At 41.9% G+C, this 17,850-nt stretch overlaps 1 protein-coding gene across 2 annotated transcripts; it reads right to left on the bottom strand.

Annotated features, from left to right (window-relative positions):
* Positions 1–1,287: 1,287 nt before the first annotated feature.
* PSMC1 (proteasome 26S subunit, ATPase 1) lies at positions 1,288–9,879 on the bottom strand. 2 transcript variants are annotated; one of them, XM_041427547.1, is made up of 11 exons: positions 9,746–9,879; positions 8,836–8,889; positions 7,922–8,018; positions 7,423–7,547; positions 6,773–6,958; positions 6,449–6,577; positions 5,455–5,551; positions 5,083–5,272; positions 3,921–4,072; positions 2,485–2,639; positions 1,288–1,592 (listed from the first exon to the last, which is right to left on the bottom strand). In XM_041427547.1, exons 4-11 carry the CDS (start codon positions 7,480–7,482, stop codon positions 1,458–1,460), a joined length of 1,104 nt encoding a protein of 367 aa, XP_041283481.1. In that variant the 5' UTR covers positions 7,483–7,547; positions 7,922–8,018; positions 8,836–8,889; positions 9,746–9,879; the 3' UTR covers positions 1,288–1,457. The 2 variants fall into 2 exon arrangements, with proteins under 2 accessions (XP_041283481.1, XP_041283562.1); XM_041427628.1 differs by lacking the exon at positions 9,746–9,879 and adding an exon at positions 9,214–9,313.
* Positions 9,880–17,850: the final 7,971 nt, after the last annotated feature.

Here is a 17,850-nt window from a genome sequence, read left to right as displayed (position 1 = left end):
TCTTGCCATGCATGTCACAAAGCTCTTCAGCCCCTCAAGCAACACTGAGATCAACTGCCATGATTAGAAAGTGCTAAAAAATCCCTAGCTTTTGTGACCTTTCCAAGGAGACAGATCTCCTAAGGTTTATAAGAATGGGTAATAAAACTTGTTTTTCTAGCTCCAGATGAAAAACAATTCTATTTCAGGATTTCTGTCATCCAGATTAAATAAAGGACTCCATTCATCTGTAGGGTTCATTTTTAACAATGAGCCACATAATTTTTACAGAGAAAAATAGAATCTCTTGGCCCTGCTGCTGCCATTGTTGTTGGAGCACTGGCAGTGAGCGAAGGCATTGCTCTGGCTGTAACTCTCCACCGTCTGTTACTGGCCTGCATTAGCTCCCACAGAAAGTTCCCAGAACAAAGACTGCACAATGCAGAACTGGTTTGCATGTGGAACTTTTGTATAAACCTTAAAGATTACATGTACAGCATTTGGAAATGAATTACTTAGAACTTAACAAGCCCTTCACAGAAGAGTACTACACAGGACACTTTGTAAGCAGTACATGCATGGCTACAACAGAGCCAGCAGCCACCGAGCCCCAGGGGAGCAGAGCTGTGGCAACAGAATTGTCTAGGGGGAAGAATTCAAGGTTATGCTGTAGAACACCAAGCCTGGGACGTGTAGTTAGGATTTCTCTGTGCACATCTGCTGCATGTCAAACCCTGCACCTCTTGCACTGGGGCTGGTGCCTTAGGAGTGTGCACATCCTGCCGTGGGCAGCATGGGGCCCTGGAACCTGTGCCTATGTGTTGGTTCTTTTCAGAGACATTCTGGTGTTTATCTGATGAACTGAAACCCTTTTGGGAAAAACAAATTTATAAACTCTAATCTTAAAAGTACCCTATCCAAACATGTTTACATGTTCAAGTAAGATTACTAGTGAGAATCCATCTTGCTCTTATAAGCTACCTTTAAAGTGTGTCTCACTCACTGTTGCATAATTGTCATTGATTTTCATATATAAATGACTGATGACACTGAGGTTACTCAAAAGTGACATTTGTCCTAGTTAGCCCCTGAAAAAAGATATAAGAAGGTAATCAAGAACAACAGCAATGCTAGAGTAGTTGTAAGAGACTGCTATGCCTAAGGAGGACTAAGATTTGGAGCACCTGCATTGCTCCCTGCCCACATGGTGTGGGTCACTGAGACAAGCACTTGGGTCACCAGCACTTTAAAGTCAGCAAACACAACAGACAGTTTCATGTAAATAGCAGGGCTTTGCCACCAAAACAGTTCAAGTCAAATAAACATTTTATTGGGAAGTAAGAATTACACTGACTGAAAACCCACAACTCACCAGCTTTTAACCTGTTCATGAATGCAAAGTAGCTGTGTGGTTTTACACAAGACTCTCACCAACACAGAACAGAAAGTTCTGTATAGTTCCTGAAGAGACAGATGACTTAAAGATACAATCCCTCAGGGGTTCCCTCTTGCTTTTTATAGAGAACATTCTCTTTAGACTTTTTGAAATCTTCATTCGTTACTTTCATTCTCCGTTCCCTCAAAGCCATCAATCCAGCTTCTGTACAAATTGCCTGCAACACAGGAAGCAAGAATAATTACACTTGCTGTGCAACCCCTTCACACCACTCCCTCAAAGGCAGCTGCACCTTTCCTACTGCTCCAGTAACTGCACAAGTGAGGCCTGTTAACAAACTCTGCATTCTGAAGCTGGATACTGCTGTGTAGCACGGAAGCAGGCTGGATAAAGCCAGGTGAGTGTAGTCAAGAGTTGCACTTCCCTGACAGAAAGGCAGCTTTGTAACAACAACAAAGGCAGCTTTGTAACAACACTTCCCTGACAGAAAGGCAGCTTTTTAACAATTTCCCAGGTGAGTGTAGTCAAGAGTTACACTTCCCTGACAGAAAGGCAGCTTTGTAACAATTTCCATGCTCAAGGACAGACACGTGCAGCTGCCTGATGCCTCTGCAGGGAGGTGACAGTTGTGTCCTGTTGGTTTAAGCTGGTGAGTGTGGTAACTGTAGCAAGGGCTCTGTCTGCTTTAGAAAAGCAGGCAGGATATCGCTGAAAATTCCTAACATACAGTTGCATTTTTATCTGCCTTGCAACATAGTTCCTAAAAATGCTACTTATCCTGTACTATTTTAAGTACTATTTAAGATACCTTGTACAAGATTCCACTCTCCTTTTAGTTTCTACTTTGCTACTTTAAAATTTCATATTCAGGTAACACAGGTACACACTCTTACCAACACAAGCTACCCCACAATTATGATTTTGATAATTTCCCATTTGTAAAGCAGAGTACCTGGTACTCATAAAAGGTGTTTTAAACCATCCCGCTGTTCCTCAGTGATGTATGCACAGAAAATTGGTGACCAGTTCAGGTGACAATGGTTTTGGATGCAGCAAAAATGAGATTTGATTTTTGCTTTGAAATATAAAGAACGGTGACGTGCACTGACCTTAATATCCGCACCACTGAGATCATCCTTTGCCATAATCAGCTCATCCAAAGTCACATCATCTGCCAACGTCATCCTGCTTGTGTGAATCTGAAAGATTCGTTTCTTCGTCTTTTCATCCGGTAGAGGGAACTCTATTTTCCTATCAATACGTCCTGTGCAAAAGAGAAGTTCAGCCTTAGGTTTCTTGCATGCAGCTGCTGGAAACAGCAGGAAGGACACCTGAAGGGTTTGAATGGCAGTAACTCTTAAACTGGAGCATGTCCAGAGAAGGGCAATGGAGCTGGTGAAGGGTCTGGAGCTCAAGTCCTGTGAGGAATATCTGAGGGAACATTTGGGGGTGTTTAGCCTGGAGAAAAGGAGGCTCAGGGGAGACCTTATCACCCTCTGCAAGTGCCTGAAAGGAGGCTGCAGCCAGATGGGGGTTGGTCTCTTCATCCAGGTAACAGGTCAAGAGAAAGTGGCCTAAAGTTCACATGGGGAGGTTTAGATTGGATATTAGGAAAAATTCCTTCATGGAAAGGGTCCATCAAGTATTGGAACAGGTTGCCAGGGAAGTGGTGAAGCCACCATCCCTGGATGCTCAAAAGAGGCGTAGTAGTGGCACTTGGGGATGTGGCTCAGTATGGTGGACTTGGCCATGATACCTTAATGGTTGGACTCAATGACCTGAAGTCATGTCTTGGAGTAGAAAGCAAGGTCAGACTATCTCTTTCAATTCTGGCAAAGTATTATCTCCTCTGTACTCTAACAGCACTGGCTTTGAGCTGAAGGGTCTAAAGCTAAATGATGACAAAACCAGAGCAAACACATACCTCAGCAGCTTCATACCGTGGAGGTATTTCAGCTTATTCCTTTCATCTCTGAGTCATTTTCTACCTCCCAACTCAACAGACACCACAGACATACTATGCTTTGGTACATTTTTAGTGGCCATTTAAAAATACTACCTGTGCCTGCTCAAGCTCAACAGGTCTCCCTCACTCATCCCCCAAATGGCAGGAGTGTGCCAGGTCGGTAAGAGCAGCCTGCTCTCCTTGCACCAGGATCCAGGCTGTCTCTGGTAGAGCCTAGGCTCTCACCCCCAAAAACACAGGTGCTGCTGCCCTGCCTCCCCCAGCTGCTGCAGCTGTGCTGCTGCTGCACACAGCTTGCTTAACAATTACTTAAAATGGCTGTGCCATCTTAATAGAAAGGAAGAATGTCCATATTGTTTATTATATGTAAAGGAATGAACACATTTCTTCTCTTCCAAAGATTTTTCTCCTATTTGGAAGCTTGTGAATAGGTTCTGATTTCAACAGATGCACCAGCATAGATGAGATGGTGAATAACAACAAGTTTGCAGTCTTTTTACCAGCCTGTGTTTGTCACATTATGACAAGTCCTTTCACAAGAAAAGTGGCTTAAGCATAGACAGCAGGGAAGTCCCTTACCTGGTCTAATTAAAGCTGGGTCCAGTGTTTCTATTCTGTTGGTAGCCATGATAACTTTAACATCCCCCCGAGAGTCAAACCCATCCAGCTGGTTCAGCAGCTCCAACATTGTGCGCTGGATCTCTCTCTCACCCCCTGAATTTGAGTCATACCTTTTAGAAAAAAAAACATAGAAAAAGCACTAAGTAACTGGCACAAAGGTATAAACAAAAGGGGGAGAGGGGTATTTTGTCTGTAAATATCCATAAGACATTTAAATAAAAACATTAATGTTTGTCCATATAAACAAAACACAGGTGTTCACATTCATGTTGTGACATCTAGGTTAAGTAAAGAGACACTGAACTATGCTTGTAGCTGGGGAATGTAACAGCCATCATGTGAAGGAGATCTGGGTTTTTTTACATGTTTTTTATATATTTGGAAATATCTTCCCACCTAATAAAATCAACATAAAAAGGAAAAAACCCTAATTCTTCAAAGCACATACATCCATACATAAGGCAGCAGCTGGCACTTTGGGCTGGTAGCAGCTTTGGGTTTGTGGCCTTGTAGTAAACACGTATTTTTCTTACCTTCTTATTTATTTTAAAAACACACATTAAAGACTATTTGCATTCGACAGTTCCAAGAAACCTACAAAATTTCCAAAGTAATAGAGTTTGGATATGGGCTGAACAACAGTTTAGTGTGGCACAAGCAATGCTTCTTCATGACATACACCTTCTGTAAAAGACTCTCAGAGCAGAAGTATTTAGCCACCTACTCAAGAGGCAAACAACAAATGGATATATTCTATATTAAATATTCTGCTTTTCCATTGGATCACTAAAGCTAATTACTGTATATGGACTTGCAGCTAGAGAATCCCATACACACAGTGTCTCTCAAAACCAGGAGTTTTGACACTCTCTCCTGGAGATGCTGCCATGTAACAAGAGAACAGAAGTTCTCTCAGGTCACGTCTATTTAGTATGAACAGGCTGTGATAGATTGTGTTTCCACAGAAATTATTTGAAGTGTTACTTGTTACAAAGGCTTACATCAAAACAGTGTATGCAAATGGGCAAGAGCAAAGAAAGTGACTGTCAGCACAGCTGCAGAAGCGCTCCTGGCGAAGCTGCTGCTGCCCCGGCGATGCCGGTGCGTGCAGAGCCCGTACCTCTTTGTACCGATGGCATCGATCTCGTCGATGAAGACGATGGACGGGGCGTGCTCCTCGGCCACGCGGAACAGCTCGCGCACCAGCTTCGGGCCGTCCCCCAGGTACTTCTGGATCAGCTCCGAACCAACCACTCTCAGGAACGTTGCTGATGTTTGGTTCGCCACTGCTTTGGCCAGTAAAGTTTTGCCTATTTTTAGTTGGAAAGAAATATTGTGATTAGTTTGCAGAGAAGGAAAAGAGAAAGAAAAAAGTGCCCTAACAGAACAGTCGTATGAAATTTGTGACACTTGGCAGTGTTTTAAATACTAACCGAGTGCAAATTATTTTACTTGTATTATCTCAGCACAGCTGTTACTGACTGCAAAATACCTGTGCCGGGTGGGCCATACAGAATGACTCCTTTGGGTGGCTTTATACCCATCTCTTCATAATATTCAGGGTGGGTGAGAGGAAGCTCCACAGACTCCTGAAGCACAAGAAAAGCATGTTTTTATAAGACTGAGTGGTCTCCAACAGAGATCTGTAGGAATCTTCAAAAAGCAATAATGAAAGCAATGAAGGCACATAGAACTTAACTGATTTCAAGACACACATCAAACAGCATGACCCTTGCTGCCTCCACTTTTAAGGCAGACAATTACTCCATCTGCACAAGTCTTCCTATCGTTTCCACCAGTGAACATTCCCCCTCCTCCATCCTCAATGCATCATCCCACATTTAGAACCCTGGAGATCCTGAACCCCAAACAACCATGGATGACCTTGGGGACAGGGAACTCTTTAAGAAAAGGTGCCTTCTATAAGGAGTTACCAGATACCATTGATTTTAAGAGCATTTGTGGTTTTAGACACCTACCCAGAACAAAAGGGCTGAGTTTTAGCATGGTTCAGGCAGAGTTCTGCTGGTAGGGAAAAAACCAACCAACCCAATACACCCCAGCCAAACAACAAACAAATGCCAAAACAAAACGAGCAATTGCCCTGAAAGACTAAATCCTTAAGTTAGATTGGACAGCATCAGACACCCAAAATAGCCTCTGCAGTTTTTACAATTTAACTGTCATCTTGCAACAACTGAAACTTTGCCTGTTGCAAAGTAATAAGCTATTAGAGAGATTTTATGAGCTCTGGGCTCTACAGGTTCCTGAGCTACCGTGAAAGGTTCCTGTGCACACAGCCTCTGGTGACCCACTTAAAACACTGAGGTCCACAAGTCTGCCTAGGGAAGTTTAATGAAGAAATGCATTACAGAAAGATAAAGGACACCACTACAGGAACAGCAGCCAGTCCTGCTGCTTCCCTTCTCAACTCCAGCACAACAGCTACAGTGCTGGCTTAACTGTCAGTGAGTACAAGGGAATACCTTGATTTCTTGAATCTGGTTGTCAAGGCCACCAATGTCAGCGTACGTTTCTTGAGGAGCTTTCTCTACTTTCATCACAGTCACTAAAGGGTCTGTGTCATCCATCAGGACTCCTATCACAGCATGAACCTAGTTCAAGAATTAAGAGTTGTCAAAGAAGGCAAGCAGTGTTTTTAATACAAGCTGAAGTCTAATTCTTATGCCCATTTATTTAGGTGTGTGAAATAAATAGCATTCTCTCTCCTCTGGTCTTCAGAAAAAAAAAGGCCAGTTAAAAACAGTACTAGAACTTGTAAGAAGCTTGATTTTATAAAAACAATTCACCTTATGATTTAGCAAAACAGAGCAGCCTGGCTCCAGCAGGTCCTTGTCCACAAAAGACAGAATACTGACATAGTGCTCAGATCCCACTGATGTGGACACAATGGCGTGGTTGTCATCAATGATCTCCTCCAAGGTACCCACAGACATCGGTGTTCCCCTCAGATCATCCACCTTGGACCTTTCCTCCTGTTGCCAACACAAACCCAAGAAACAACTGAACAACACAGGCAAAAACGTTCTTGTACAACACTGGCTCAACACTTCAGACAGAACATAGCAGAACCAGTCTTTCCTACTGCTCTACTGCCCCAAAAAGGCAGAGGTCAGTAACAAAACCCACTATTACTTTAGTCCTACCCTATGGACACCACTCATGTGGATGTGAATAACCAGAATCTTCTTTCTCTGTTGATGGATATCTGTGAGCTGTACTTTGACTGAGCATTAACAAACAAAAAACTCCCATGGCTTCATCTGCAGTGATCTGTGCTTGGTCTAAAACAATTCAGCCAACTAATGAGGAATTGTGATAAACCTGATATGTCAGCACACTGCTGGTACTTCATTTCCACTGCTCTGATATGAAGTGGCTCACATTAATTAAGAGCATTTACTGTAACATTAGAAATAACACTTCACTCAAACCTCACCTCTTGTTTTTCTTCCAAAGGTTTCATCTGTTCTTGATTTCTGATAAACTCTTCCTCCATTAAGAGGTAATCTTTAATTCTCTCCAATTTCAACAACTTGAGTCTGCACTGTGTGTGAGGAGTCACTGTAACCAAAGCAGAACCACAGTATTTTACAACAACTTTGACATGGTACCAACTAACCACTAATTCACTACTAGAAATCCTGCTTTATTTTCCTGACTGTAACTTGTACCTTACTTGTCCCACTGTAATTCCTGGCAAAAAACAGATTTAACATTTCCCCTAATTTCTGTCTCTTACCTGGGAGTTCATGGGCTGCATCTTGCCAAACAATAATCTTATTCTGTGGGAGGCTTTTTTTATATTAATTAGAAATAAAATTACATTTGGCATTGTGTTAGTGCCCCCCACAGAGGCAGATCCTGAGGAGAGGAGAGCTCTGTACTCCCCGAGGAGCAGACAGTCCCCAGCTCTGCAGGGGAGGCAGAATGCTTACCCAGGGGGAGTTTGCTGGCAGCATCTGGTCCCTTGGTCTTCTTTTTCTTTTTCCCCACTCTGGTTGGAACTGGAGGTTCATATTTCTTCTTCTTGTCCTTATTCATAAAAAGAATTCAATAACAAAATTTAAAAATCAAGATAGTAACAAGTAAACAAGACACACAGGGGTTAAGTGCACAGACTAAAAAAGAGCTCAAGGTGAAGGACTTCACAACAAAACTTTATGATCTGTAGCAAGAAGCTCAAAAGAAACATTGCTCTTATTTTTTAAGAATGTTCAAAAACTGCTTCTCCTGTTTATTTTACATCCCTCTTTCTAATTTAAACTTCTGCCATTTTTCAGTGAATACAGGACAAGGAAGGCTCAAGGCTGAATAAATCACAAACAAAACTAACAGATGAGACAATGACAAAAATACCGAATCTCCACCCTCCTGCTGCACTTCAGTCAGTCAGACACACTCAGCTTCCCAGCCTCGCCACGGCCTGCCATGCACACTGGGCTCTCCCTTTGCAAAGGGCACAGCGAGGCCCTGGTGTCCCACAGCGTGAAGCACACTCCTGCTGCAGATCACTGTGCAGTGACACCTCCAAGCCACAAACTGCTCCTTAAGTGACAGCCTGAAAGCAACTAGTCTTTCCTAACCCTCACACATTTACAGCTTTATTTTTTTAAAAAACAAGTCGCTGTGAAATTTCAGTTTTTCTTAAGCTCCCTTTTTTATTTATGAACAATATTTGTTTTCTGCAATGTACACCCAGAAAAGACTTTCATTAGAGCCAGCAAGAGCGTAATTTCATGCAGTTCCAAATACAACAATTATTTTTAAAAGTAAACGTTAAAGGCATATTGCAGCTAGGCTCTGTAGCAGCACACTTGTAGTTCATTCTGCAAGTATTTATTTGGGTTACCTTGTCATCCTTCTTGCTACCACCAGGACCATGTCCACCACTCTGACTTTGACCCTAGACAAAAGGCAAAAAAACAAACGACAAAACCCATCATATATGAACAGTTCTATGAATCGAGACGCCTGCGGGCAAGTCCACGCACAGAAATCCCGTAATTGCATTTCTCCTGTCTAAAAAAGCGCTAACTTAGCCAGCTTATTGCCCAGACCCGAAAAGAAGAGTCCCGCCCGGCCCCGCCGCCCGCTCCCCGCCCCGCCGGGCCGCGGCCTGCAGGCGCCGGCGGTGACTCCGCAAAACGCGGGGGACGGAGCCCCAAGGGGCGGGGTGCCGGGGTGCCGGGGGTGCCGGGGTGCGGAGTGCCGGGAGTGCCGCTCTCACCATCGCGCCGCCACGGCCCCGGAACCGCCCGCACCGCCACGGCCCGAGCGCGTCACTACGGGCAGCGGCGAGGGACAAGCGGCGCGCGGGGCCGAGCGCGGCTGTGGCGCCGCAGCGGCCGGCAGGGGGCGCCGTTGGCCCGCGCCGTGCCCGGCCGGGCGCGCCAGCGGAGCGCGGCGGAAGGAGCGGCGGAGCTTTAACGTCACAGCGGGTTTTTCCTACACCCGGCCCTCCCTTCCGTCTCTTGCATCAGCTAGTCAATGTAAAAACGTTTCTGTGTGTGCTGTAAGAATTGCTTTTCTTGTGGCAGCACTTTAGGATCATGGGTGAAGTTTTCAGGAAATCCCTCCCTCCACAAAAACATAACTTTGGTACTGAGTTCTACTGGTCTGTGGTGCTCCTGGGAGATGAAGGAGAACCTTTTAGTGTTGCCACATTCTCTTCATAAAGAAAAGCAAGGCACAATTCTTCCCAGGAATATTTCTGGTTTTCATATTCTCTGAACATCAGAGAAAGAAAACACAATTCTTACCTCTTGCTGCGCTTGTGTTGTGCCAAAGTGGAATGCAATGTGGAGACTGTTTACCCGAAGTGAGGATGTTTTGTTCCCTTGGCCTGTCAGGTCAGAGTGTGTGTGTCGGACTGTCGGCTGACAGTCACGGGGAACCAGAGATGAGTGCATTCTGTGCTGTTCTGCGCAGATGTGAGCAAGGGTGAGCGAGGCAGATTCAGTTTAGGTCCAACGTATACTTCAGTAGAATAAAGTATTTAATTAGCCTTCTGATAAGACGGAGTCCTCCTCATCATTTTCTCTCCCTCGCCAACGTCAGAGTCACCCTTGCTTCGATATTTTAGTGTTTGCTTTTGCCGTTCCCAAAGGCGAAGCCTGGACTCGAGCCCCTTCCCGACCCGAGGCACTTTGGGTCCCGCCGGTTCCACCTCGTTCCCCTGCTCCAGAGGCGCCGGCCGTGCGCGGCCGCAGCGGCTGCCCGGTGACCCTGCCCGCCAGGGCCGCAGCCCTGCCCCTCCGGCGGTGTCCAGGGCTCCGCTTTGGGCCAAGGCGCCACTGGCAGCAGGAAGGTTACAGCCGAGATGAGAGCGCGGAATAAAAACACTGCCAGCCTGCTCTCGCCCAGTCAACCGGCATATAGATTATATTTACATCTATCGCTGTGTTCAGTGTAGAGATCAGAGCATTTGTGAAAAGACGCTTCAGTTTGCAGCAGACAGTGGGATGTGGGATTGTTTTGCTTTGATGTTGGTTTTTTTCTTTCACACTTTCTCTAGAATTCCTGTCTGAGTAGGGAACTTTATTAATTATGTCACTGTCTGAGCTGTGTAGAAAGGTGTGAGGTTTTGATAATTTACTTTGGTTTGGTTCCATTTGTTCACAAGGGTTACTGTTGTGCACTGTGGGTTTAATTTGACTTTTCTATTGTTTTTATTGTTTATGAATTAGCTGCCTTTTTGTTAGAGTATCAGCTGTTCTGTAACTTTTAAGAGCATTGAAACAAAATTAAATATAACAGGTATTCTTTGCTTTAATAACATTCACTTTTTGGAGTTTACAGTTTTACAGGATTGCATCTGTATTTCGTTTAACCTTACAGTGTAAAGATGCTAGAACTTTCTTTCCCTCACACAATTCTTCTCCCTTTAACTTCCCTTTAGACTAAGATATACCCATATGTATTGTAAATTATACCTGTAATTGGTAGTTCTGATTATGATTGAGAGTTCTTATCACTTTTTTCTTTGGAAAGCCTGATTTTAGTGCCATGTAGCTTTGCAGACGTTTTATCTGTGAGGATTATGGCATAAACTGACCTAAATGGTAGGGGTGTTGGATGAATGTAAAAGCTGAACTTTCCATTTATAAGCTGACAAGACAAATCTGTGGCAGCCTATCTGGTTTTTTAGTAGTAATAAATATTAGAAAATTATATATGAGAGCAAGTATAAAAGGATTTTTCAGACAATCTGGCAAGATTGTTTCCCAGCTCATTCACTTAAAGACATACTATGGAACAGCTGTGACAGAAAACATGAACTGCAGAAGGGGAACACTGTGTTTGGGGTGATCTGGTTTCAGTTCTTGGGGTGAATAGTGCTGGCAAACTGGAATTGAAATAGAAACATTGTTCTGTAACCTGGCTGCTTGCCCTAACTTTACATATACAGAATTTTAGTTTGGTACAGATAATGTCAAATTAGGAACTTTCAACAATAAATATTGTATAAAAAATAAAAATTATCCAAGGGTCTCTGATTTCTAGGGTTATTCTTACTAGAGAAAAAAAAAACCCGAAAGAGTGAGCCAGAGTAATCTAGGGTTATTCTTACTAGAGAAAAAAAAAAAACCCAAAAGAGTGAGCCAGAGTAACAAGAAGGAACACACAGTCCTTGTTTGTTAAAGATGAACATAGCCTCAGGGGCATCAAAAAGCTCTTAATATCAAAAAATACTGAGACTTCTTCAGAGAGGATGGGGTTTTTTTGGGCTCTGTTTTTAGTTTGTGTTTTCTACCCCTCTTCTTTATTCTGCAGTGAGCTTACTACTGATCTTTTCGGTATATTGTAAAGCCCTCAGCTCTGTTCCCAGGCCTCTGAGGAGGAAGAGAGCAGCTGAGGGCTGGGAGAATATTGGGCTTGGGATTAGTAAATAGCAAAGAGGTTTATTTTCCCTTTGCACATACAGGAAATTACTAGGATGTTGTTCATGTTAATTTGTCTTTCTTAGTGTATGTCTAGCGCCTAGAGCTTTTTATGTTTGCATAAAATGAAATAAACCTACAGATTGGAAAAATATAAATCTTGCTATTGCAGCTACATATAGTGGGTTGTGTTTTCAGCAGCTGCAATTTGGACACCCTCTTTTCATAAATGGGCTTTAAACTTACATGACCTTCAATAAATGAATAAAATTACAAGGGTCTAAGGACCATTTAGATTTTTTTAAAGTGTGCACGTGTCAAAGTACCAAATTAACCACTAAGCTTCTCTGCTGCTTACAAGTTTTTATGTAAATAGTTCAGAAGTGGAAGGTATTCCTACCCCTACTAAATGGCAAGTAACAATGTGAAGGATAATTATTAGCAGAATACTAATCCTTATGGGCTCCTCACAGAAACAACTCAACAAAGGTTCTCTCCTAAACTCAAAATAAGGCTTCTCAACTTCTGGAAGTATTTTATTTTACATTGTCCATCCATGGGACTGTGGATATGACTTTTAAAATTAAGGTGCTCAAATAAGTGCCTGATATCAGGCAACATGATTGCTTCCTCCTTCTCCCATACCAAATATGGTTTTAAAAATGGTTTTAAAAATATGGTTTTAAAAAATAGGAATGCCACCTTCACTTCCACTGTTTTTCCTGAAGTCTGTACTGTACATTTGAGCCAGTTCATTTTCAAGAAGGAGTGGAAGCCAACAAGCTTCAACTCTAACTACATCCATGGCTCTTAGCTGAAACCTCTTTGATGTGAGTTGTGAGGTATTCACAAAGATGACATTCCCTTAGAAAGATTCACCTGATGTTTCCTGACTCAAATCATCAGTCATAATTTCTGTGGTCTTCCTTGACACAGTGTTGTTTCTCAGCTGGGAAGGGCTGTGGTCCTTATGCCTTCCTGATGTTCCATGCCTTGCTCCCAGTGCGGGTGAGAGCAGCTTCAGCCGCCTCTGCAGTGACTCTGCTGCATCCCCGAGGCACAAAGAGCTCTTGTCCTGCCTTTGTTTCCCTGTGATGGCCAGGCTGCTCACCAAGGAAGAGAAGAAACAGGAAATGAAGGCACCTTCTAATTCCTGGTTTCACTGGAGAGCCCAGAGGGATGCCCATCTTTAGTGCAGCTTCATGGCTGTGGATAGCACCAAGCAGCTGTAGCAGAGTAGAAGGTGAGGGCTGCAGCCATGAGCTGAAACAGCAATGCATGTTCCCACCATTGGTGGTACCAAAGACTCCAGTGAGACTCTTCAGCTACTCCAACTGAAGCAATTTTCTGAAGTGGACAAGTTCTACAGTACACTGGAAAGGAGATGCTAGAGTAGAGGAGAAGTCCTTACACTCTTACTTCTTAAACAATTTGAAAACTACATTTTCTGCATGGCTGCAAATAATCTGTATGAACTTCACGTTCTTGGATTTGCTGTCCTCCATTTACACAATCTGAGTTGGCATTTATTATATTCCTAAACATATTTATGCATAGTTTACTGTTGTAAAATTTTATTTCTTGGCAGCAACCACATTAAAGCAACATTTAGGTACACTAAAAATTAATTGTTTTGACAGCATTAGCTACAGACTTGCTTTGAATCTTTATTACTACATATTGGTTAGAACAAGGTCATATACGAAAGATTGCTGAGACCATTCTTTAAAATAGCTGATGCACTTAATTTTAACAATAACTAGTTTAAGAGATTTATTAATTAAACTTGGAGTGTACTGTAATATTTTCTGTGAAAAGAGAATTAAGTTTTTTTCATCCATGTGGAAAGGAAATATATGTTTTTAGTTAAAAAGCAAGCAGAAAGAGTTGACAATGTTGAAGTTTTTTCTCAAGCTTTCTTTGAATAAAGAAATTAATTGTAACCAACCCTTGCCATAGTCTTACTTTTGGAAAAAAACAACCCCCAAACACTTCACAAAAAACCAGATATCCCTAATTAGCTTTGGGAGGAAGTGACATGTTTGTCCATTTTCCAGATTAACAACTACCTTAAATAAAGTTGAGAAAATCTGGTTTTGGTTCTGTAGCCAAAAGGACCAAATATAATATATCAAAGATTTATTTGAAGGGCAAATGATGCCAAATTGAATACAGTAGAAAAAACAATTTCTATCTGCAAAGGGCATAGATCATTTTGAGATACAGTTACAGCTGAAGGAAGGTATTGCACTAAAATGTGTGTATTTGAAGAGTGATATCCGGAAATAAGGAAAAACTATCAACTGCTGAATAGTAAGAATCATAAGGAAAGGGAAATATGTTTGCTTTTTAGCTAAATAATTACTGAGGAGACAGCTGAGCAGTACAGTGTTCACTCTCAGAGCTGTATTAACCCCACTGTGCTTTCCTACAGCATGAACAGGATGGCATAATTTTTAGTTCACTTTTCTCTTCTAGGGGCTGAGGTGTGCTGGCACATCACGAAGTATCTGTCCCATCCTCTTTGCCTGCTGGCTGTGGTAGGTGTTGATTAGAGCCACAACTCATATGTTTAATTTTTTTCCAGTATCTATTCTTTTGGATAGCTCACCTGAGTTTCTGGCTACTGACTCATCTGCATATAAACTCCCACTGAAAATGTGTGGTTGTTGTGGTCTGATTACCAATGAAAAGCAGACTTCTTGGAGCAGGAATTATTTAGAACTAGACAAGCAGAATTCAAAACATCTGAAATGCATGAATGCTTCCAAAAATTTTGGTAATTAAATTCTTGGGAATCTATCCATGCTGTAGCAAACACTGACACCTTGAAGGTTGTTTCATACATATTTTCAGAATACTGCAAAACAAATTATTTATTAAAAATTATGTTTGTAATAGCCTATGTCTTTATACAATCTTATTTGGAAGTCTCAGAGCAACATTCAGTTCCCCTAAGTTAGGCCTCAGTCTTGCAGGCAGGCTGGTGGCTGAAGGAGACTGTCTCAGACTTACCATCCAACAGCTGAATGAAACTACTTCTCCCTTAGTGTGAGAAGTATCAGAGACACCTCATCCATCTGTTGGCAGATACATTCCCATAAGTGATGGCAAAGTTTGGCCCAAAGGATTCCAAGGAGTGAGAGCAGAACAAGAGCAAAGTGGAATCCTAAACCCAATGGAAAGGGAGTCCTTTCTCACTGTGCAGACGTTAGCAAAATACCAGGTGGTGTGGCTTCTTGGGTCTCATATTTTGGTAAGAGAAGATCCTGTGGTTCTTCAGCAGTGAGCACAGAATGATGTTGCTATGGTGCTTTCTTGTTGCATGGAAGGAAAATGCAATAAGAAACCAATTTTTTTGTATAGTCTAATATATTATCTAGTTAAAATTCTGTAGAGTTTTTGGTAGCTTTAGGAAAGCTAGGACAAAAGACTGTGGGATAGGAAACTTACTACATTTGGGGCAAAGAGAAAAAGATAAGTGATCAAATATGGAGTTATCTTCTAAATATACAGAATACAGAGTGCTTCACCTGGCTAATTAAGGGTTGCTGATGTTGAGCAGATCCCATCACGCATTGCTCCTCAGAGTCAACCCATTGATACACTGAGGAGGGTTTTAACAAACTGACCATTTCTTCAGTAATTACATCAATGTTCACATAAATTAGTTGGATTCATTTTGCAGGACTCGATCAAATGAAGAAAAGATGGTGAAATAATTTTTATGTAAAGAGAAGAAAAAGAAACAGGCTTTTCCTATCAATTCTGAGAAAACAGTATTTCTAAGGACACAAATGCTTTCTAAATATTTTACTGACTACTACTTAGGCTGTGAGTCTGAAATTCCTAGACAGTAATAAATGTTTGCCAAATCTGTGTGCTCCATTGTTTTATTAACTGCTAATGATTCGTATGTTTTCCATCATGAAAGGGCAGAGTTGTTAAATTACTCATCAAATGCTGCAAGTGTTCCTGCTTTGCAAAACCCAGGAAAGTCATTATGCCTGCTCCAGGTCTTCTCCTCACAGAGCAGTGCAGAGAGAGGCCAGAGGGCAGAGCACATCCACACAAATACACCAGCAAAGCCTTCATTAACGACAGGAGTTTGGAGGAGAGTCTTTACGTCAGAAAGTGTCTAGGACAGTCCCAAAGCCCACTGAGGCAGATAGAAAGAAAGGCTGACTCTAACAATGAAAAGCATAAGTGGGCTGAGTGCACTGGAGTATTAAAGGCAGTAGAAACTGCAAAGAAGGGAGAGAGCTATCATCAGTGTTGGAGAATGGGAAGTAGTTCTGTGAGATACCAGAAAAACAAGATCCCTGGTAACCTAGGAGCCACTAGCTTCACCACCTTGCCACTGGAACTGAAGATATGTTGGCTTTAATTGCTCCTCCCTGGAGCAGTTAGTAGTAGAAGTACTGGTTCTGCTTTAATCTGTTGACTATAATGTAATGGCTCCTCTGTCATTTCCTACAGCACTGTAATCTAATACTGCACAAGTGTCTCACCATGTTCACATCCTCTGTTGAGTAATTGTGGCTTTGATTTCATGATGCATAGTGTGTTCAATCAGCCTGTAATTGTAGCACTATCTGGAAGCATTGTTGATATAGCTATGTAATTATGTTTATTGTTAATAATGCAGATTGAATCGGTTGAGTTAGTCAAGTCAGTCATCCTCAAGAAGCAGTTTCTACAGATGATTCCTTTAGCTGCTCAGAAGGGGTGGTTTTTAGTTCTCCTTTGCTCTTTTCACAGAAAATATACTCTTATTGAAAGATAACTTTGAAAGTAAGAGCCACAGCCCCTTCCTGGATGTGTCAGCCTGTACTGTAGAGGCTATGCAGGAGTCTTGTCTATCCAAAACATCTGGAGAAGGCCCTCAATTCAGTCTAATGTGTGTGGTACTGGCAGGTAGAGTGACAAATGAGGAATGCAGGGATCCCTGTTTGCTTTGGATCTTCCTTCCAAAGCAAATGGAATAGGCTTTTCTAATAATTGGCAGGGTGATGAATTCCAGAGTATTTGGAGATAATAATCTTGTCTAGAAAAGCATAGGAGCTGTGCAGGTGCTGTGGCTCTGAAGCTGTATTTTATCCCCTACAAACAGGTCTGTTAAAAAAACTTTGTCCCTTGCTGATACAAATTTCTTTTTGCCCCAGTCTCACATAAAGTCAGCCCTGGCAAAGGCTTTCAGATATGTATTTATAGTTGTTTAAATTGTCTGTATTCCCTGATGTAAATACAGCTCTCTATATTGGTTTCCTCCATATTGCTCAAATGTTACACTTATCAGGATAATATGCTTAATACTTTGTCCAAGGCCAGGTTGGATGAGGCCCTGAGCAACCTGATGTAGTGAATGGCATCCCTGTGTGCAGCAGGGGGGTTGAAACTAGATGATTTTTAACATCACTTCTAACCCAAAACATTTTATGATTCAATAGTTATAGTGTGAAGTGTTTGGCCTGTCTGCTTCCTATTCCTAGTAGTATGTGGCACATAATTTCTTTCTGTTGAAACCTGTTTTCTTGGGATTTTTTTTTTTTGTTTGTTTGGGGTTTTTTGTTTTTTTTTTTTTTCTTTTTTTTTTTTTTTTTTTTTAAAAGAAATTTCTTTTTTTGGGGTTTTTTTTTTTTTTTTGTTTTTGTTTGTTTTTTTTTTGTTAAAAGGAATTACTCATTTTGTGGTCTTTTTATCTCAGGATGCTCTATTTGTAAATGAAGAATTGGTCATACAGTATGAATAACATTTGAAAATGGGTTTATTGAGTGCATTTAATTGAGACTGTAGCACTGTTGCAATAAAATAAATTCAGTTCTGCATCCAACATCTGGGAACACTGCATTTTGTGTCACTCAGTCACAGAGTTCTTCCCCTTTTCTGCATTTAGGCAGCTGTTGGAAACCATTTGTTGGTCCTGCATTGTTATTCTGGGCAACTGTATTGCCTGTGGCTCTGTAAACTCCTTGAAAACAGCC

This window comes from Onychostruthus taczanowskii, unplaced genomic scaffold (genome assembly GCF_017590055.1).
Source record: "Onychostruthus taczanowskii isolate IOZ18803 unplaced genomic scaffold, ASM1759005v1 scaffold1, whole genome shotgun sequence".
Classification (NCBI taxonomy): domain Eukaryota; kingdom Metazoa; phylum Chordata; class Aves; order Passeriformes; family Passeridae; genus Onychostruthus; species Onychostruthus taczanowskii.
Note: the sequence above shows the minus strand (reverse complement) of the source record. Positions and strands in the feature narration are given on the sequence as shown.

Excerpts from the sequence above, each read along its gene's own strand:
- PSMC1 (XM_041427628.1), bottom strand. Across the intron at positions 7,548-7,921 it reads TGCCAGCAAACTCCCCCTGG|TGACTCCTCACACACAGTGC; the intron begins GTAAGCATTCTG and ends CTTTGGTTACAG. Across the intron at positions 6,578-6,772 it reads CTGTTTTGCTAAATCATAAG|GTTCATGCTGTGATAGGAGT; the intron begins GTGAATTGTTTT and ends TTCTTGAACTAG.